The sequence below is a fragment of the Platichthys flesus genome, chromosome 20 (assembly GCF_949316205.1).
Source record: "Platichthys flesus chromosome 20, fPlaFle2.1, whole genome shotgun sequence".
Lineage (NCBI taxonomy): Eukaryota > Metazoa > Chordata > Actinopteri > Pleuronectiformes > Pleuronectidae > Platichthys > Platichthys flesus.
The window spans coordinates 11,060,105-11,082,159 of NC_084964.1; the positions used below are offsets into that span (position 1 = coordinate 11,060,105).

General features: G+C 43.7%; 4 protein-coding genes across 7 annotated transcripts; 2 read left to right on the forward strand and 2 right to left on the reverse strand.

Annotated features, from left to right (window-relative positions):
• The first annotated feature begins 626 nt into the window (after positions 1–626).
• Positions 627–4,221, forward strand: LOC133931890 (probable crossover junction endonuclease EME2). The gene is made up of 8 exons (XM_062378851.1): positions 627–1,150; positions 2,059–2,180; positions 2,314–2,406; positions 2,528–2,652; positions 3,061–3,118; positions 3,225–3,340; positions 3,465–3,654; positions 3,739–4,221. The coding sequence occupies exons 1-8, from the start codon at positions 700–702 to the stop codon at positions 3,892–3,894; spliced, it is 1,311 nt and encodes a 436-aa protein (XP_062234835.1). The 5' UTR covers positions 627–699; the 3' UTR covers positions 3,895–4,221.
• Positions 4,222–4,225: 4 nt separating this feature from the next.
• On the reverse strand, positions 4,226–9,641 carry LOC133931888 (SPRY domain-containing SOCS box protein 3-like). 4 transcript variants are annotated; one of them, XM_062378848.1, is made up of 7 exons: positions 9,537–9,641; positions 7,561–7,696; positions 6,716–6,899; positions 5,948–6,135; positions 5,688–5,790; positions 5,443–5,568; positions 4,226–5,353 (listed from the first exon to the last, which is right to left on the reverse strand). In XM_062378848.1, the coding sequence occupies exons 1-7, from the start codon at positions 9,575–9,577 to the stop codon at positions 4,815–4,817; spliced, it is 1,317 nt and encodes a 438-aa protein (XP_062234832.1). In that variant the 5' UTR covers positions 9,578–9,641; the 3' UTR covers positions 4,226–4,814. The 4 variants fall into 4 exon arrangements, with proteins under 4 accessions (XP_062234832.1, XP_062234831.1, XP_062234834.1 ...); XM_062378847.1 differs by having other exon boundaries at positions 7,561–7,729; positions 9,537–9,594; XM_062378850.1 differs by lacking the exon at positions 9,537–9,641 and adding an exon at positions 8,498–8,879 and having other exon boundaries at positions 7,561–7,729.
• Positions 9,642–10,260: 619 nt separating this feature from the next.
• Positions 10,261–13,245, forward strand: nubp2 (nucleotide binding protein 2 (MinD homolog, E. coli)). Its single transcript, XM_062378852.1, has 7 exons — positions 10,261–10,410; positions 10,809–10,927; positions 11,190–11,388; positions 11,695–11,849; positions 12,051–12,161; positions 12,351–12,420; positions 12,973–13,245. Exons 1-7 carry the CDS (start codon positions 10,395–10,397, stop codon positions 13,107–13,109), a joined length of 807 nt encoding a protein of 268 aa, XP_062234836.1. The 5' UTR covers positions 10,261–10,394; the 3' UTR covers positions 13,110–13,245.
• Positions 13,246–13,418: 173 nt separating this feature from the next.
• atp6v0cb (ATPase H+ transporting V0 subunit cb) lies at positions 13,419–20,878 on the reverse strand. Its single transcript, XM_062378853.1, has 3 exons — positions 20,585–20,878; positions 15,585–15,768; positions 13,419–14,922 (listed from the first exon to the last, which is right to left on the reverse strand). The coding sequence occupies exons 1-3, from the start codon at positions 20,655–20,657 to the stop codon at positions 14,718–14,720; spliced, it is 462 nt and encodes a 153-aa protein (XP_062234837.1). The 5' UTR covers positions 20,658–20,878; the 3' UTR covers positions 13,419–14,717.
• Positions 20,879–22,055: the final 1,177 nt, after the last annotated feature.

A 22,055-nucleotide genomic window follows, 5' to 3' on the forward strand; every position in this document is an offset into this window, starting at 1 on the left:
ACTACATGGAGTTGTCTGCTGCTGCGTACTGATGATGTAGACATCTGCGCAAACAGAGAGACAGACTTGCTTTGTGAAAAACTTTATTTACAAAAATATAAATGAGTGAAATGGCATTTCATACACTGCAGATAGATATGTTATATTCACACACATAATATGTTTATACACACACATTGTTCTACTGTATATGGAATCTATTGAGAGTTATCTTTACTATACACACAGTCTGGGGGGAATTCATCTTACTTTATATACAGTCTATGAAGAGTTTATTTTTCTTTACATACAATAAAATTTGTGAGGAAACCAGGGCATGTTTATTCCTATATCATTTCCCAACACTGACTTTTACTGAACAGGTTTTTACTTAATTCTATTAGCTTGCTTTTAACTGACTTATGTGTAAGTGATGGTTTATCATATTATCATTAGTAGTATTGTAGCAGTAGTAGACGTATCAGTATTATATCACTTGTTGCCTTTAATGTTTAGTTTTCTAGTTTAAATTTTATCCTCCTATCAAACCACTTTGTAACGACTGTTTAAAGGTTGGTATATATCTATGGGTATAAATACAGGCTGCGCGTTTCGGAAATGCGCGTCCCTCGGCGGACACCATCGAACACACCGGCGATGTAAACAAAGCAGTTGTGAACCGGGTGTAAACACCCTCTGGTCGCGTGTTGATGCTTTGAAATGTCTGTTTTGCGCAGAGCGGACGCTTGGGAAATATCTGAATCCGAAGAGGAAACCGACATCGAGACAAAGGCTCAGTTAAACCACGATGAGATCAGTCAAACCACAACAACCAGCCCTCAGTGCGGAGATCAGCTTCCGAGTTCAGACCTCAAACGCAAAACCTCACCAGCAACGAGAAGCGGGTCACACCGCGCCTCTGCTTCGCTGCCACATCATGGCCCCGACACACCGGGTCCGGCGAGGAAACGCCGCAGCAAGGAGGAGGTGGAGGCGGACAGAGAGAGAGCCAGGGAGCGGAGGGAGGCGAGGGAGAGCCGGAGAGCATCCAGAGCCCAGGAGAAGGACGAGAGGAGGCTGGAGCAGCAGCAGAGGAGGGAGGCTGCAGAGAACCTGAGGAGTCTGAGGCCGGAGAACTGCCTCAAGAGTCTCACTGTCTGCATAGATCCAGGTAGAGTCCCACTGTCTGCACAGATCCAGGTAGAGTCTGCATAGATCCAGGTAGAGTCCTGCTTTCTGCACAGATCCAGGAAGTGTCTGCTTAGTCCCACATAGAGTCCGCATAGATCCAGGTAGAGTCCAACTGTTTGCACAGATCCAGGTAGAGTCTGCATAGATCCAGGTAGAGTCCCGCTGTCTGCACAGATCCAGGTAGAGTCTGCTTAGTCCCACATAGAGTCCGCATAGATCCAGGTAGAGTCCAACTGTCTGCACAGATCCATATAGAGTCTGCATTGATCCAGGTAGAGTCCCGCTGTCTGCACAGATCCAGGTAGAGTCTGCTTAGTACCACATAGAGTCTGCATAGATCCAGGTAGAGTCCAACTGTCTGCTCAGATCCATATAGAGTCTGCATTGATCCAGGTAGAGTCCGACTGTCTGCACAGATCCGTATAGAGTCTGCATTGATCCAGGTAGAGTCCGACTGTCTGCACAGATCCACATAGAGTCTGCACAGATCCACATAGAGTCTGCACAGATCCACATAGAGTCTGCATAGTCCAACATAGAGTCTGCACAGATCCACATAGAGTCTGCATAGTCCAACATAGAGTCTGCACAGATCCACATAGAGTCTGCACAGATCCACATAGAGTCTGCACAGATCCACATAGAGTCTGCATAGTCCAACATAGAGTCTGCACAGATCCACATAGAGTCTGCACAGATCCACATAGAGTCTGCATAGTCCAACATAGAGTCTGCACAGATCCACATAGAGTCTGCACAGATCCACATAGAGTCTGCACAGATCCACATAGAGTCTGCACAAATCCACATAGAGTTTGCATAGATCCTACTCTGGCAATAACCTAAATGGTCCACCTACCTCTATGAATCAGTGTGTTTTTTGTCCAGCTCTCCTGCAGCACGATGGCTCAGACCTCCTGCTGGGAACCCTGGCTGCCTACGAGTGGAGGTTCAGCCTTGAGAGCCAGCAACTCCCTAACAGCATCACATGGACCAGAGACGCACCTGAGGCGAGTACCTGATCATTTGCTCAACAGACATTTGGATTAAATGGGATTTGTTTGGTTTGATGTATTTCTACAAACACATTCTCATTTATTTCGTGTTTCTTCAGTGTGATCATTACAGTTATGTCTTCAGCAGGGCGGAGGCAGCTTGGGTTCGCTGGAGGAGGATCAGACGGTGTTGTTGCTGGGTCTGACTGACTTCCTGGACATGGTGATCTCTGTGAAGAAAGTGTGCAGCTGTTCCGTTCACATTGCGGCCCATACCAATGGACTCTAATGATTTGGCCTCATTGCTGCATGTTTTTAATGGTGCTCATGCTCTTTGGTCTCTGCTTCTGTTGCCCCTTCAGATGCTCAACAGTCGAGGGGAAGAAACAGGGGTGGGGTCTTTTCTCAGTCCTCTTTTGGAGCGTCTCAACCGTGATGCCAGGAAGGTGGTCACTCTCTTAGTGACAGACTCTCAGCAAGATTACAGGTCAGTGTGTCTGTGACTATGGCCTGTAATGGACGGAGAGACAGATGTTTAATAACTTGTGTGCTTATTTATCACCTTCAATAAGAAGCGTTATGTTTTCACCCCTGTCCATGTATTTTAGCAGATTATCAAAATGCTTATTAGAAGCATGGGACATGGGCCAATAAAGAACCCATGCTCACTTTCTTAAACATTGCGATATAGGGTGGTATTTTCATTCATAGATATATTTGAGGGACTGATATTTATGCTTCGGTGCAATTTGGTGCACCTCCAAAAGAAGAATTTGAATGTAGTGGACTTAAAGGCGGTTTTATAGGAGGGAGGTATATTTTTTTTCCCGCCACTGTTCTGTTGTAGCATTTATTTAAACACTCTGACCTGCCTTATTGTTTTACTCACCAATAGGACATATGCTTGTGGTGTGCAGCCTGGCCTGGGAATAGAAAATATGGACGTTGAGGAGGTCTGTTCACTTTAAATCTGGTTTCAACTGTGAAACACTCTCCATTGGTGTGGGGATTCTGGCTGTCTACAGAAGATGTGAGATTTCTTTCTATGCATCTTTCCAGGTTCTCGTTCACCTACAGCTCTGCAAGAATATCTCAGTGGTCTTCCTGGATGGCTGGCAGGAGGTCACTAGCCATGTGTGTGCCGTCACCAAGGCCTTATCTAAACGCCCGTACAAGTATGCACCTGATAGAGTTGATATCACATTAACAGAACGTGATCTACTCTAAATCCCTATTGGCCTGTTAGTTCAAATCGAGTGTTCTCTTTTGCTGATGAGATATCATCCATTGTCCTGACAGACTCCTGACAGAGGGAACAGAGCTGCCCTTCTGCGTGGATGGATCGTGGGCCAGCGGAGCTCGGGTAGAGAGGGACGGCTCGGGTCTGATTCAGGTCTGGAGCAAACAGATCCAGCAGCTGAACAGAGTTAGCCCTGGTGTGGCCTCCACTGTGACAGCAGCCTATCCGTCTCCTCAGCTGTTACTGCAGGTAGACCCGAGTGCACCTCAGTGTGGTCCTACAAGAATGAATACACACATTTACTTTTACTTAAATTCACATGTTGTTTTTTAGGAATACCAGACCTTGGGGTCAGAGGAGGAGAGGAAGGGACTGCTGGCTGGTCTCATAGTGAAAGGTGGAGGTAAAGATAGACGACTTGGACCAGAGATGTCCGCCAGAGTGTACAGATGCTTCACAGCTCCGAACCCCCAGCTGGTCCTGGACTAATGTGTCCACTTGAGCATGACATGGATGCGAAGATCTAATCAAATCTGGTTTCTAATGACACATGGCTGCTAGTATGTAAATGTTTACAAGCTAAATACATGGCTTAAAAATCATGTTCTCCTCCAGTAAACTAATATTTATATAGCAGATTCAAGAAAAAGATTTAAGGTTATATATTTTGTAAATTAAAGAATTATATTATGTGTACTAATTTCATACAGTATTCTCATCAATTATGTTTAAATGCAAGCTGTGCTGTTAGAGTGACACCTGTAAACTGCATATTATTATATTGTGTGCAAATCAGTGAATTAAAATGAGCTGCAAACAGTTTTCCTTTTTCCATTTATTTCAGAGAATTGCTTGAGTAAGAAAGGTCATAAACAAAGCATAAACTGCAAAAACACAGTAGCAAATGATCTTGTAAGCAATAACACAACCGCTGTTGACATTCAAGCCAAGTGCTGGTTACAGAGTACAAGCGCAAAAAAATGTAATTTCATGGTATCAAAAAGCAATTCCGCTCCCACTGGAGTCCATTCCTGAGAGCGACAAGTGTTAACATTCGCAAGATTTTCAGTGTGTGTGTGTGTGTCAATCAGAGAAGTACATTTGGCTCTTATAAACCCAAGAATCACCAGATAGAAATTTGCTTAAAATGAGAATGAATGACCACAATGTCACTCTAAAATGTCAACTTGACCAAAAGTCTCACTCTCTTTTACCATTTCATTGACAAAGTTATTTAAATGGTATAAAATTTGTAGTTATAAAAGAGAAGCAACAATTCGCTCATGTCAACTCAAATATTGGCTAAAAGATAAGATCGCTCTTTTCTTCATGATCTATGTCAGGAGACATTGATGGCAATAGTAGAATAGCTGTGTGCCAAACAACTGGAAGTACGTTTTGACCTCAACTCATGTCCAGCGGCATCGTTTGCATTGGTAATCCTCCGGCTCTGAACAGCAGCTATCATAGTCGCTGCTGGGAGGAGTGGGAGGGCAGTGGCAAATGCAAGGTTGAGTTCGATGGGACGTCTGACAGGGGCACTGGTATGAGACGGCTTCAGGGAACGGACTGGTGCAGGGGCTCCGGGAGGTGCAGGCACTCAGGGGCGATACCGGTCTCGGGGTGGGGCTGGGGCTCAAAGGCAGGCTCATCTCATCATGGAATTCCTCAGGCAACTTCCTGTGCTGCTCCGAGGCCTCAGGGCGGCTGCTGAGGGTGAAGACCCAGCCCAGTTGTAAGTGGAGGAGCGTGCGCAGACCTTGGGGCAGCTCCAGCGCACTGAGTATGTCTGGGCAACGTGGCAACATTTGGTGGAGCCGGGCGCAGCAAAGGTACTTTAGGGAGGTGGGTGTATAACAGGCACGGATCAACTTCATACTGCTCTTAGCTGCCGTGGAGCACACCATCGGGTAAAACTTATTGTTTGGGAGCCTTGTGGCAGCAACACCTGATGTAGCAGAAGAGAAGAGAGAATGAAAGCGAGGGTAAAAAGCTGTTTTCTCACAGGTGCTGCTTTCATTATTGGGAAACACGTACCTATGCATTGCCGATTCTTGTAGAAGGTCAGGGTACCATGCCAAGTGTCAAGGTGCACTCCAATGATGGAGCCTTGCCCAAATTGAGAGGAGAGGTTCACTTTGTCCCCTTTGTGCTGGAGGAGACCTGGGAACAAATATAGACAGAAAATGTACTTTCACTTTCCTCAATGTTTGATTATTAAGGGTCAACCACCTCCACAGACTTCTCTGATGACTCAAGGTGTCCAACTCGGACTCTCTAACCTGTGTAGGAGAGCCCCCAGCTGTCTTCATCATGGCCCAGCAGGCTACCAAAGTTGTACTTGAACTTCTCCAGGTTGACCTCTTTTGTTCCAATTCCCACCATCTACACCAATCAAACCACAGAAAGCAAAACCTCAAACGACAACAACAGGAGTTCTAGCTCACCAGTAGGTCATGTGAAAGCAGTGGTACTCAGCATTCATCTTTTCAAACAGTGCCAATTTTGTCATCAGTATATGATTAAAAGGACTGCTCCGCACCATATCGGTTCCATACACCGGAGAGGTCATCTTGACTTCCCAGAAGTGTTGGCCGTCTGTCAGCTCTTTGGTGCCGCGGATGGCAGCTGTGCCACAGCTGTAGTCGGAGTGGAAGCTCACTTTCCTGTTGTCACCGCTGAGGAGGGCGCCGGAGGTCTTGAAGTGCTCGTCCCATACCCAGTCAAAACCTGAGAGCACAGCAGACACGGGTGCTTCTGTCATGCAACGTTCATGTCTCCCTATTTCAAACTTTCAAATGAATCCACTACTTTACTTTATGACCAAATTACTTCAAATATTCCATGTAGCATTAGCTGCTAACCTGCTAAACTTAGACGGTAAACATTATGCCCTTTAAGCAGTAGGCATGGCTATAGACACTTCGTCTGGTTATCCTATTTGTAAATCGGATATCTTCGTTATGTTTTACGCTACCAATCATATTTACTTTTAGTCCAGCATGGTATCAACAATCAGTTTCAGCAGTTAACACCGGGGGCGCAGATAGGCCTTGGAACAATCAACAAAGTATTTCCTAAGGTAACAAAATCAGCTAAATTTATCTTTTGAGCAAGAAAATGTTTTTACCCTCCGTGTCTTTTTTAGCGTGTGTTCTAATTTCTGTGATCTGATTTACTAAAAGCCAAATATAATATATATATGTAAAAAATGAACTTTCATATTAATGCAAAGGCCATATTGTGACACAAGTGTGGCACAGGTGTTGGTTGATGTGTTGTATTTCAGCATTTCTAAGATTTTGCTCACTCTGATCCTCCTCCCCACAGAGGCAGTCACTTATGGCAGCGATTCCCTGGCTTAGCCCTTCCTGTGGCTGACACTGGCAGAACGACTCCCCTATCGACGCCGCTGTGCCGGACAAGGCCACCACGTCAGAGACAGCCTGGGAACTCACAGCATGATAATCCACTTTAGCCTCCATGTCGCTGATCTGGTGGACACAAACAGTACAAACAGCATCACGTTAGTCCAGGGACGTGGTCATGGTCCAGAAAGGTTCAGTCGAATGGAAAGGAAAAAAGTTTTGGATTATATTTACTGTTTTATCCATTTCACAGTCAGGTGCAATTTAGTAAAAAAAAAAGAAAAGAAAGACAGGCTGCTAAACCAGGACAGGGAAATTATAATCTTGCTGTATTGCACACTAATCCCAAGAGCCAAATGAGAGCCAGCACCGTATGCCATGTTTCAAACCATGTCTACTTAAACCTGTTCATGCTTCCTATTGGTGAGAGACGTCATGTGAACCTGTAGGTAAAATTAGAACATTTCCAAAAATACCATCCTTCCAATGGGAGATGTGACCATGTCTTACACATGGCCATTTCAGACCGGCCACAGTGCCAGTGGAAAACTACTGGTACTCAGGTAGAAATAGTATCTTTACACAGCCGTGGTTCCTCTTCTATTTTCTGCAAAGAAAAAGTAAGTTCTCATCCACTAACAGTCAACAAATACTACTTGTGTCTCATTCTCCAGTTATTTGTATTTCTATCTGAATTTCTCACGTTTCACACCACCTCCTTTTAAATTCCCACTTCTCTATTCATGCTGTCATCTTTTGTTCTACCCTTACACCCTCGCTGCCTCACCTCCGTCGTGATCTGGTCTTCCCAGTCCTCTCTGTCCATCATCTGGATTTTTGCCATGGCATCTGTCTCTCGCCGTGTTTCGCTCCTGGCCCAAGGCCGAGCCCGGCCGTTTCTGCCTCGTCTCAGCATGGCAGCTCTGTGGACGGCGACCCACAAACCCTGTGACCAGCTGGTAGGTATTGGTACAGATTCATTGGTGATAGTTACTTATTTATATTCAATCACACATTTCCCCAAACTAGCAGCCTATATTCAAGGAAGAGATACATAAATAACTCTCTGTTTCAGACGGAGGGAGAATTCGGGGAGAATTCTCATCGCTCTAATTCAACTGAATATGAGTTGACCTACAAAATGACCTCACTAACAAATTGAAAACATCTGAAACCAGTGAGTATACATTTTGTTTGCATGACTTTATTTTCAAAGATGAGGTTTGACTGATAACATTTGGGTGCAGTGTGTTTTCTCCCCAAAAAATGACAAAAAAATTCTCAGTGTGTTTCCCAAGTGACTTACCAACTTGTTGGACAAATAAAAAAAGAGTTACATATATTCACTTCTGGACTTTTCCCTCAGTTCAGTATGTTTAGGTTCTTTATCAGCCCTTACAGTCAATAGGAACCTGCAGGTTATCATTCAGAGGGAAATGTCTCCTTCAGACGGATCGTTGTGTGGTAGCTCGCCTATTTCTATCTGTCCCATATGTCACAGTTGGCAACAGGAAGGGTTTCCACGCACTTGTTTAACCTTTAAACCCAACACTCTGCTCTGCCACACTGGTAGCAGTGACGGCAGCCTACACACAAGACTCAGATAATGTCGTCAAACCTAGTGACTGCTATGTATATCGAGTAGAAGTCATAGATTTGAATTCATGCCTGTCCTAATATTGACTATAACACTGGACATTAGAATTATATGGCAGTTTACTTACCTGTTATGTTCGGTTTTGGTAATGGTGGAAGTGGATCAAAAATCACGTGACAATAATTACACGATTTTGGAGAAGTTTAAGTCTTGTTAAGTCGGTTCCATCAGGACAAACAACAGAAAGTGACACGCTGCATGTCCTTCATGAAGACTTCTCTAAAAAACACTGAGCAGTCAGTGAGGCTGATGCATTCCACTGAAAAGAACACGATTGGTCAGGTACTGTAAACACAAGCCTTATTCTTAGTTGACTGTTGTCACACTCTCCTCTTGGGCTCATTGACCCGAAAAGAGAGACAAACACGGGCCGAGTATGTTTGCTTTTGAAAACACATGTCTGTGTTGAACTCTTTCCCAGCTGTCAGTAATCATTACAATCAATAACCTTGGATTGGTTTTGATTTTCTAAAAAGTAAGAAAATATTCATTTAATCCACATGTAGCAGTAATAAGCTTATTCTATATTCTATGGAGGAAAAAAAATTGTATTATACCTGATACTAAGTGCATTCGATTAATTCTATAGTATAATAACCATTAGTTGCCCCATGAAGACTTGTTGTTTTCCCAACTCCCCTTGACCTAACATGACGTCTCGGTTAATGTCAGTGCCGAACGCAGCAGCAGGTGCAGGGGATACACGCCAACATTTAAGTTGAGGTAGTCTGGAGGTATTCTCACTTTAATTGGTCTTTACCCTACATACTGTTAATGCATCATCTGAACAAACCAGTCAGGTCAAATTACAGTACCTCTATCAGCCAGTGTGCGAGCGTGACAGTGATCTGGATGGGATCTGTTTAAGATGCTGAAATTATTGAGAATGATTCTGGTGTGAATCATTGGATGTGTCCTGCAACAGATTCTCATCTTCTATTCACTACACAAAACACTGCAATCTGCAATCTGCTCTACATAGCATCATACATACATAGATAGTATCTCTCAAATATCTCAGCCAAAGACCTTAATATGAAACTTCCATCTAAAATACATTCATCTACAGTACAGCAGGGATTTTTCTTTTTTCCGTATGCTCTTACCTTACAGCAGTCTTCCTGTACATTGTCTTGCAATGGCTCATTTGAAAATCGGTGTGCCTCTATAACTATAAGTGACTGTGTGACAGTTTGCACACTGTCCCACTTCTCCTACAGAGACGTAAACATTACCTCTCCACGCCCTCACGTCCTGCTTATTGGATAGGGCCTTTGGGGAGGAGGGTTTTATGGTAATGTAATTTGTTACCTTCACCTAACTGGGGTAACAATGTAATCTGAACTTAGGCCTTTGTGAAAATCATGGGCTGTGATCTATGGTAATAACACAGGGGAGTGATGTGCTCTAATGTTTGGTATTTGGTTATATTTACCATTCACTGCACCTAAAATACTAATGTATAATTCAAACCTGTATGTTGTTAGTTATCATTTTTTATTGCTGTTAGTGTAAAGTGTCTTAAATTCCAGTATATTTGGGAGAATAATATATCTTTACATATACCTATATCTATATCCATATATTTGTCTCTATATATATACCTTTACTTGTATATATCTACAAATATATATATATCTATATCTAAATATTAATCTGCATCTACATCTAAATCTATATAAACATCTTTATTTATATCTTTTTGTTTGTTTGACGTGTGTATTATCACATGTGAATATCAAATACAAGTACACCAGCCATGCTAATGCTGATTATGATATTTCGTGGGGTGTTCGAACGCACCATATTGTGCCTCGGCAGCCTATTGGTGGCGCTTCACAAGAGGCGGGACGTAGATGAGAGCGGTGCAACACAATTGGAGAAGCAGATGAGCACCCTATGACGTCAGCAGGAAGCGGCTCAATCCGGTGCTGCGTGTGCATGTTGTAGCCCAAGTCTAAAATATGGAACAAAACAATGGTAGGTGGAAAACAACAGCTCTACAACGTTTTCAAGATTCTTGAGTCTGACTTGTAGCTTGTTAATGTTTACATTAGCGGTGTGTCTTACATGCTAAAAGTAGGCAGCTAACAGAACCTGCTGCGTGTAGGGTAACAGCTTGTATAACTTGTTAGCAGAAGCTAACTGGAAATAAGCTCAAGTTCTACATGTCAAACGTTGTCAGCTGCTAAAACGCCACTGTAGATAAATAGAGAATGTAATAAGAAGCTGTTACATCGTGACCTCTGACCCACTTACTGTGTTGAACCCGTGACCCGGGCACTGACCTGTTTCTGATAACATCCTCTACTCGGATCGCCATGTGCAGACGAGAGATGATGTGTTCGGTGCACTCACCATGTTCCTCTGTTCCGCAGCAGAAGGGAATCTGGCCCAGGTTCGACACGTTGTGTTGGTCCTGTCCGGGAAAGGAGGTGTGGGAAAGAGCACCATCACCACAGAGTTGGCCCTGGCTCTCCGACATGCTGGCAAGAAGGTTTGTAACACGAAGAGAGGCTATAAAATATGTACATTGTGTATTAAAGTCCAAGAGGATAGTTCACTGAAAAAGGCAAATTCACTAATCATCTATGCCGATGGAGGGATGGGTGAAGTGGTTGAAGTCCATTTTCACTTTTAGGGTGAACTATCCCTTTAAGCAGCTGCAGTCACTGTCATTCTGCTGTGAGTGTTTTTACAGATATGTATTATTCTGCACACTATTCCTGACTGGTGTTCATACAAACCATCATCTTTAGGTCGGCATCCTGGACGTTGACCTCTGTGGGCCCAGTATCCCGCGCATGCTGGGCGTGGGCCGGCCTGATGTGCACCAGTGCGACTCGGGCTGGGTGCCGGTCTACACCGACGCCCAGAAGAGCCTCGCCCTCATGTCCATCGGCTTCCTCCTGGACGACCCGGATGAAGCAGTGGTGTGGAGGGGCCCCAAGAAAACAGGTGTGATATCCTACTGTTCTTAATAGAGCGACCGACTTATCAAGTGGCTGAGGAAATACACCGATATAAGACTTTAACCGACATATTGGTAGTTGTCTTATGTTTGCAGCTTTTTTTTTTTTAGGATATTTACACGAGAGACTTTTGGCGCTTGGAAGAGTTTCGCAATACTTGTAAATAAAATCAGCAGCATGATATTCTGTATCTCTCTAATTAAGCCCTGTGCTGCACGCCTTGCACTTAAACTGACGAGATCTCGTCCTCTTCGGCTCAACAGTTAAAATCTCTGAACTTCCTGTCCTGCAGCTTTGATTGCCCAGTTCGTGTCAGACGTGGCGTGGGGGGAGCTGGACGTGCTGCTGGTGGACACGCCGCCTGGGACGTCTGACGAGCATTTGGCCGTACTGGAGAACCTTAAGAAGCACAGAGTGGATGGAGCCATTTTGGTCACAACACCGCAGGTACACACAAATTGACCCGTGTAGAGAGAACCTCAACTATTTACTGACAGTTCATCATCATGTTTACATGCTGACTGCTGTTACAACACAGCTGAGCGTCACCACATATTACCTGTGTTTATAACTAGTTTATAATTATCCAGCCTACCTCAGATGCCTGACGTTGAGTGTAAACCCCGTTGCTGGTCTTGTTTGCTTCAGGCTGTATCGACAGGGGACGTGAGGAGAGAGATCACCTTCTGTAAGAAGACGGGCGTACGAATCCTGGGCATCGTGGAGAACATGAGTGGCTTTGTGTGTCCACACTGCTCCGTAAGTAAACTCTCATACCGTCGATTGGGCAGATCAGACATGAAATACTAATATCTGATATGAACCTGTAGTCACGGTCACATGTGAAGATGATTACAAATCCACTGCCGTTTTAAACATATCATTTATTATATTACATTTTTCTTGTTTAGGTTTGTGCATCATGTTTAATTACTATTCTCTTTCCAGGAATGCAGCAATATTTTCTCAAAGGGCGGCGGTGAAGAATTGGCCAAACTGACAGGATCAGTCTTCCTCGGTAAGAACAGCTAGATAGAATTACATGTAATATCAGCTTGCGGCCACAGGGTGTCACAACACACAGCGAGTGTGCATCACTCCTCTGCCTCCATTCATCACTGCTGTGCTGCCAAAATGGTCGATGTTGATCTCAGTGTAGTGGCAGCAGGTTGGAAAGAGGAATAATAACTCAAAGATACGCCTGAATCAATAATTCTCAGTCAAAGCAATAGATTTTTTTTTTTACGGTTTCCCTCGATGGTTATCCGCTTTGTGTGGAGATCAATCTCTGGAGTAATGATGCAGCTAATTCAGCTCAGCCTGTGGCGGTGAGACTGCATCTGCCACTGCTGCATAGCTTTAGCCAGCAAAGGAAACTGTACCATGTCCCTGTGGTCCTTTAGACGGTGTTAGATGTTCCCCATTGATCCTCATTAATTATGGCATCAAGTAACGATGCTGCTAATCATTTCTCAGTGACGTATCAGATGTAATATTTAGAAACTACTGCGGTGGCGTCATTTTGATAATGCATAAGCTCAGTAATCAACACTCGTCTTCTCCATTTCAGGTGCTGTGCCCTTGGATCCTCTGCTCAGCAGCAGCATAGAGGAAGGCAAAGATTTCACACAGTCATTCCCCGACAGCGCCACCTTCAGCGCCATCAGCAGCATCAAACAGACTCTGCTCGACAGTCTCCAAGCTTGAGACATGATGTTTAAATATCTAAATACACGTCAGTACATAGGCTCTGTAATTTGTACAATGTATTGCCGAGTTGTGTTATGCTTTTTAACCATGCTGCGTTCTTCCTGTACAGTTAAATAAAAAAAGTCTACCTGCCCATGTGTAGTTCTCATTCAGTGCTGCATTAACCAGCTGTCACAGGAGATTATAGTACAAAAGCAATTTTGAGGAAGTACTTTAGTTATAAATATCATGCTGCTAGTACAGTACTTGAATGTGTGAGTGAGATGTGCAGTACTACGAACTATATTTTTGGAAACCAATCAAAACTAAGTTGGAATCTTCTTTAATTCGATCGTGAAAACATTCACATCCGACACATCAGGGTAACTTCAATACCAGTGGTAATACAGGGTTGGAGATTGGTGCTTCAGGAAAACGCAGCAGCTCCATTCTCAGAAAACTCACCCCAGATCAAACCTGACCAGTTGTTATGTGAATTCAGGCCAAACTCATTAATCTCACCAATTTCAGCTGCTACATTTGATACCATCAAGTCGTCTTGCATCATTTACACACGTACATGTAATTTCGTTTTTTGCAGGAACTAACTAGCTTCTTGATCTGGAATGAATCTTCTGAAAGTAGCCTGCTCGTCAGCGTCATATCCAACAGCAGCAGAACACTGCAACCCATGCAGGACTTTGAATGGCTGGAATGTGGAAGAGATGGAAGAACAGCCACAGATGAGCGGGGGGCGGGGGTGAAGAAGATGAGAGAAGATGGATTTTTTTGGGAAATTACACTTGTGAGACCCAACATGGGACGCACACACCTTTAATGCAAACAGCAGTACTACAGGAAAAACACTGAAGTTTGAAAACGGTTGCGTAATGATTAGAATACAGCTACACATAAAACTCCCACTCCACCAGCAACATACTAAAGGCAATCTTAATTACTTAACCAAGAATTACATCCAGAGGAATTCCAACCACTTATCACAATTAACCCACAGTGCATTAAATCTATCTATATAGATATTCATTTGTCTGTATATATATATATGTATAATATATCCTGGGGATTAAAGACTTTTGCTGCATTAAACAGTTCAACGAACAATTTCTTATATAAATAAAATCAGTGGAAAAAAAAAAATCTTAAGTCCATACACATTTCTCTTTACAAATAGATCCTCAAGATTAATGCAGAAATTGTGACAACTCCCAAGTCGATATGGGAGGAGAAAAAGCTGTGTGGCCCTTTGGTCAGCTCTCTAAGACCTGGAGGCCGAGCTGCCTCAGCCGGCCTCGTGGCCTGAAATAAGTGGAGGGAAAAAAGGAATCTTCTTCATCAATTTGTTTTTGAAACACACACACACACACGCACACACACAAGACAGACAAATCACTACATTGCGCATTTACAAGTTGACTATCAAATTGGGACGACTGTACATGTTGTTGAGATAAGACCATATTTATGGAGCCGTGTATTCATTTTTCCCCACTTTCACTTCTTTCATCTTGTGTGGCAGAATTTTTTTTTACAATTATTTTGCCTCATTTTACTCTTTCTCCAGCAGCAACATAAAGGACAGATCTTTTAGTGGAGATGTTTGGGTGTTTATTTCGTGGAGAGAATGAGGGCAACGATGAGCCCGTAGAGACCCAACACTTCTGCGAAAATCAGGATGAGGATCATGCCCACAAAAAGCCTTGGCTGCTGAGCTGTGCCTCTAACGCCTGCGTCGCCCACGATGCCGATAGCGAAGCCTGCCGCCAGCCCACTGAGGCCCACGCTCAGCCCAGCTCCCAGATGAAGGAAACTCCTGGAGACACATAGAGTTCAAGTAAAATTGATTAACAATTTGAACAACAGGGACAGTTTTAACCCAACATGTGAAAGTCAGAGCTCATTAATTATTTGTCGCCTCCCTCATGTGGTAGAAGCTGCTCTGTTGATCACACCTCTTTGCCATAAAACCTTCTACCCCCATTTGAAGTATTAACATGGGAAGTGCACATAGCCCTATATACAAAGATGGACGACATGATTGTTTACCAGAAGCCGAAGCGCCTCCATTGCCACCAGGTGACAGGATGCAGTGAAGGTAATATGTACACTAGGCCCTCCTCGATGTATACTTATGTAAGTGCACTTTACTCAGGTTGTTAAACTGCAGAGGTTGACCTGTTTAACCACTGTGTCTGTGTTCATTGTTATAACAACTGTAATTCAGGACAACAGTGTGGTTGTAACATGTTTAAGAATTTATTATTAATGGAGCTACATCAAAGCTAGGGCAACACAGAGCATGCTTGTGATATTAAATGACTAATACCACGTGGGACTTATAGAAATCTGAACAAGTGCCACATCACTGCTTTAGGGCTCTAATTTGCTTCTGAATGCAAAACTTGTCTGCAGTATGTGTTGACAATTCAAATAAAATGTATAAAACTCAAACTTGAACCTATTAATTGAACTCACTTGTAGAGGGTGACCTTCTCTGAGATGTTGTTGGCAATCAGCACTGCTACTACCAGGCCGTAGATGGCTATGATACCCGCCATGACCACAGGGATGATGGACTTCATGATGAGCTCCGGCCTCATCACGGACATGGCGGCAATTCCCGTACCGCTCTTAGCTGTGCCATAGGCTGCGCCCAAGGCTGGTGGGGAAGAGAAACAGAATGCAACTTCAGTTAACCATGAGGCCAGAAAACAAGGCAGAAGTGAAATAAGGAATGAAGCAACAACAGAAAAAACGGTTTCTGTTCCCTCTAAAAACACAATGTGGCTTGACTTGGGGAATTGTGACAGTGTTTGGAAATACCAGATCACATTCTCTTTGACTGAAAGAGAAACTATGCAAACTAAAATAAACACAAACAAATCTGCAGTGACAGTTTGCACCTAATTTCATTGAACTGCATACGCTGATTTAATTTTACAATTGACCCTTTTGCAGGGCTGCAAATGACTGAATGAAAAAGCCCATTAGGCCTCAGCACACCAAGGACTGCCGACGTCAGAAGAGAAGCGGGACCAGGGAAGAACTAGCAGAACACAGTCGTGCAACATCTGCGGTGTTCTATATCCGGTTCGCACTGGTCTCATGAGTAACACTGCAATGTGATGGGGAAGGAGGGGAGCAAAAAGCTTCGTCAGCATGTTCGCTGTGTGGCTTGTGACGCCGAGGAGAAAACGTAGTGCCTCCTACGTCACACACGCGCACAAGGACGAGAGATGAAAGAGAAAATCAATAATCCCTCTTCTCCATTATTAGAAACTATATGTGAACAAATATAGAACAGCAGCCATCAATCAAGAACTGGTTGCAATTCTGCACAGCAACAAAAACATTTGAACAGCATCCAGGTGAATGAGAATCTCGAGCAACGCCCAACAACGACTGTCAGATCAAGGCAGTGTGTCATGAATCAGTAGTGTTAGACTAGATATCCCCCTGCCAGAGGGACTATTGTGTGTGCGCTTGTGTGTTAATTTCATCACCCAAAAGATAAAGGGAAAGCTTGGAGATTACACTGACCACAGCATCTAACATATTGGTCCGCACATGTCTTAAATGGGTCATCAGTTCGGCAGTACTTCCACTATGAAGCACATGGCGTATATTCTCAGAGAGTCGGGAGACGTTTCCCCCGCTTTCAGTTTTGTAGATGCTGCGTTGATGCTAAATATAGCCTCAGTCCTCTGCAGGTCCTCCATCGCACTGGCAAAACATTTCAGGTCTGGCTGTTACTATGTCAATTGTGAATGGCCGGCTGGATACAACAACCACTAAATCATACATAATAGGATCAAATCATGAAAAGCAATAAGCAAAAAAAAGACATAACTGTTTGATTCTAACATGTAGGTTTCTGGGCTTTTAAAACCAACAAAAAAAGAAATGTCTCTTCATATATCACACCAGAAAGATTGTCATTTATTTTTTTTACTTTTCTTTTGTTAAATTCCAACGTTTTTGCTCAAGGACTTAATTGACAAAAACCAAAATGATATGGTACTCACATTAAGCAAACTGACATCGGCACGAGGAAGCCTTTTTATAAACCTTTGCAATGCAATATAAAAACTGGCCAGGTTCCAAAAACACACCTTTAATTAAGCAACAATTCTGTAGAACAATATTTTGGCAACAGCCACGGTTTCCACTAAACAGCTGTCGTAGTCATTCAGCCATCCATTCTTAATAAGATACCTACAGGAAAGTTATCCTCGGCCTCCATTCTTCCTGTGTAATCTTGGCCTCACTGACGTGTGACAGGTGAGGGCTGACAGAGACTCTTACATCGACATTCTGTCCTGACGATTAAAGGTTTGATGCTGTAGCAGGGCGACATCTGCAGTAGTGTGGAGGCACAACCTCTGGGTTTTAATCCTAATCCCTCAGCTTAGGTAAAGAGCTTTTTACCCCCTTTTTCTTTGTCCCTTCCCATCAGAATATTTGATGTATGGTTTGCCCTTGTGACGCCATGTGATGTCAGAGCAGGCGGTGCCTCCAGCTTGGGAGGGGTCTGGGCACAAAATGCCCAAGCAACAGAAAGGCGACTGATCGGCCGTGGGAAGTGAGTGAATGAGGAAGCACTGGATTTGAGGAACAAATGACAAAGCAGGAAACTCTCATAGATCAAAAACCATTTCCAGTCTTACAAAATAGCAAGTTAGTTGTATGTGTAAAACATGAGGCTGGATACAGGAATTAAGAGACACACCGACAAATCTCAGGGGGGTCAAACATATGCACTGCCGTCACCGAGTAAAACTCTTCAAGTAACTGAAAGCATTATCAAAATAACTGCCCAAAAAAATTACTTAATTGGGGATAAATGTCCAGTATCGTATTAATCTGTAATGTCTGGAAAAGCACACACACATTTATCAGGTCATTTATCCAGGATATATGGCTCCTATATACTTGGACTATATGTTCATGGCAGAGGGTAACAGACGAACTCCAGCACAGCTATCATGGAAGTGTTGATGGGTTATAACACCTTGTGAGTGTCACCTGCTCTGAACCAGGGATCACTACAAGGCACCAGAGGGGTAAAACAATGCTGCATCACCTGACACCAGAGAATCACAGCAACTTACAGTCTGTTCCAGAAAACAGACCCATTTCTTTAAATTACCCTTCTCTCATTATCAGGATAAGGAACGTTAAGTGTGTCATTGATTGACTGACAGCAGTAATCTCAAAGCTTGTGCTGACGTTACAGGAGCACAAGCTACAACTGTGTGTCAGTGACTCCATAACACACCGTAACATCGATCCTAACAAGCTGAAGCCTGAATCATCAAATGTCCCCATCCATCCCACCACTACCACATCCCTTCTTTGTGCCAGCATGATCCCTTCCTTACTAGCTAATTCCCCAGCTGTCACTCCTTCACCACCGCAGACCAGTACTACTATTGACCTCAGGGACGCCGCCACCGTCATTCTGCCCTTGCCCATCGCTAGACAGTGAAACAGAGCAGACATGAACAGGGCTGGCTTTGGCATCCAGCTGCCGGGTAGTGTTGAATAACATAAAATCTTATAGTGTTAGCATTGAAGATTTTTTGAGTTGAAATATAAAACAAATCTATTTAACAAAAAAATTGTTAAATGTCAAAATGACACAGATGTTCTAAGCCACGAGGAGCATGCAGTTGGCATGCTGATTGCAAAAATGCCAAATAGAGCAGTTTGAATTTGTGAATGTCCATCATTCAACCATCTAAGGACTTTCCAAGTGTCTGGCGGCACTATGAATCATCTGCACTCATGTGATGCACTTCAGAATGCTGGACATACCAGATACTGAGTTGTGCAATTGTCTCTATTCCAGATGAAAACTGACTGAGATTCTCATTGATTGTACTGTTAAGCTTCAAATCAACAATGTGATTTCTAATACTTACAAATTTAATTGAAAATATGTTGCATATTGCAGTTAGAAGTGTAATGGAAATCTTCATCTTGAAATATTCTTATTGGCATATAGCAGAATGTTCTTCATGATAAAATGTGTGGAAAAAATTGCCTGTATTCTTAAATAAGCATTTGCATCTATGAATTTGTGATAAAACTCAAGATAGGGTGGGGACAGGATCCAAGTTCACATTATGTCACGAAAAAGCTCTTAATAAAACACAGAATATTTCAAGGTATAATTCTCCACCAGGAATGAGCAAGTTCTGCCAAAAGGCCTCGGGATACAGTGTGTCAAACTGTAAAACTGTCATTTAGTAGCTTATTGATTTCCCATTGTAACAGCATTCATCCCACCAGTGAACCCAGTCAGATGGAAGCTTTACTGGGTTGCACTGCACATGGCACATGATGTGAGGCCTACTAAAGGAAGACTAGGAAACAGATCCATAAAACCAGTCTCAAAGTGCCAGTTCAGTGCCACATCAGACTCACTTTTTATGAACACTGATAGCAACAGTGATGTTAAATCTTTTATCGTCTGTAAAATGTGATACAAATTGATCACTTTGGCGTTTTTATTAATAATACTCCAGACAAGTAGCAAGAAGGCAAGTCCAAGTCAGAAGCCTCATCATGTGATAGTCATGTGACCTTGTGTCATTCCTTTGAGCAATAAGGAAGTTGACTAGCTGATCCTGGTTTCCAGTTTTCATTTAGGATTAAAAAAATATACAGTTTTCAGCATGAGATGACTCAATGTCGCATCATTGATTTGACAGATAATCAATTATTGCAGAATAGCATCTATAGAATAGAATTTTACCCAGATCGATGTCAACTCAACTCATCACTGGTTCATGGTTTCTACAATAAAACTGCATTACATTCAAAATATCGCAGGAAAGCCAAACGATTTGATGTTAACCCCATTAACCCTGCATGCAGATGTGTGGTTGGTATTTGGAAGAAAATGATCATCTGCTGAGTGCATCAAGCTAACACGCAGCTAGCTGCGAGGCGATAAAAGAGGCATTTCGACAGCGTGACGCTTTCAGATTCCGCGGTAATCACAACATGACAGAACGACCCGATCGTTTCGACTGAGTCACTGTTTTATCATGTCCGTTCAAATACAGCATTGAGCCTGTGCACAAGGGATTTACTCTACAGTCGAAGCTAACTAATGTAGTCGTCATCAGCTAGCCAGCTAGCCTGGAGTGGTCTTCACTGCCTGGCAGTGAGGTAGCAAGACTGACAACCATTATCGAACTAATATTAAATAGACAGCAGCTAATAGCAAGTGAACCACAAGTCGCTAGCATCGCCAGCTAATTCTGAATAAATGACAGCTTGAGATTAGCATCGCGACGTTAACCTCAGCAGAGCTAGCGGGTGGCGTTCAGCTCCATTGGAGGCACCGTGGGTGACAAGTCGAGGCACCAGCATCGGTGAGGATGAGCAGAGGGTTTTCCACACAGCGACATTTTGTATTTAACAAACAGCTCCGACATGAGAGGTGGTCGTGTTGTGATAATTACCGCTGAACACCATGGCTGCAGAGGCTCCCATCACTGCGAAGAACGGAGAGTACTCGGGGGATTCGGTCGCCATTCTTCCTCGTTCGGTATAAAAAAATATGTAAACTGAATGTACAAAAGATTAACTGTTAATGGCGGGTCCGAGGAGACTTGCAATTGGCGTAAAAAGGTATCGAAGGCCACAGTCTTGAGTTGCAGAGGGAAACCGTCTGACGCCGCCTTACAGTGTAAACGAGCGAGTCACGACTCTTCCGATAAATACCCGGCGCAGCGGCACAAAATGGCGAAGCGGAAAAAGTCACCTGACCGGCCGTACGGTGGAAACCTATCATCGGCTACGTGTGTGTGTGGGGAGGAGACAGCACAACAGGGCTCATTGATTATAGCTACTCGCACATCGCACTTATGAAACAATAGACATGCACAAGGGCAGTCTTTTTCATATTTGTGTTCATATTTCCTCTTTTTTAGTTTTTGAAGGTCACCCCTATCAGACATCCAGTTGGTATGCTCCGCTGCAGGCTCTCACTTTGACACTGAGGCATTCACCCTTCAGAGGCAGGGAATCAGATGATGGGGATGAATAAGACAAATCCAAAGAGACAAAATGTGTGTGTCTTTATTTATAAGAAAATAAAGACACGGGTTTCTTTCAAATGTGAAAATGCAATAAGTTAAAATTTCTGATTATGTGTGATTTATGATTTAAGAGAGCTGATTCAAGTGAAATCCCCAATTGTTGAGACTCCTGGTGTTGCTTATTGCATTTCTGCATTTTTGCACCAGGACTCTACCATGCAGCATGTGGTGCTTCACAGTCAGCTGTGATGTGATGCAGCAGTGAGTGAGAGAATTCGAGCCTGAGTGTGTACGGTTGAATGTGTTTATGTGTGTGTGTGTGTGTGTGTTTGTGTGTGTGTGTGTGTGTGTGCGTGCGTGCGTGTGTAGGTGTGTGTGTGTGTGTGTGTGAGAGTGGTGGGGGCAGGGAGCCGAGAATCCAACCCCCCATCCCACTGTACAGCTCCCAGCTAGTGCAGGGTAGGATATCCACACAGAGGAGGGGTTGGAGAGAGCTATAGGACACTGTGGAGGGGGGGGGGGGGGGGGGGGGCAGACAGGGAGAGCTCGTGCCATCCCCATGCGTCCTCCGCGTCCTCCTCTTCCTCCTCCATCCATCCATCCTGCTCTCTCTCTCTCTCTCTCTCTCTCTCTCTCTCTGCATCACCCAGGCCAGTCAGGACCAGGAAAGGACCCCTCCCCCATATCACTGTAAAGCCTCTCCAGTCAAGATGCAGTTTCTACACCAGCATCACAGGCCTCCATCCTTTCAGACACGTTACTCAGGCCAACATGTCTCTCCAGCTGCCAAATACAAGGTTGTATTATGCAATAAGAATGCATAATTTTGAAGCAGGGATGGTGTGTGTGTGTGTGTGTGTGTGTGTGTGTGCCTGTGGTGATGCTCTCAAAA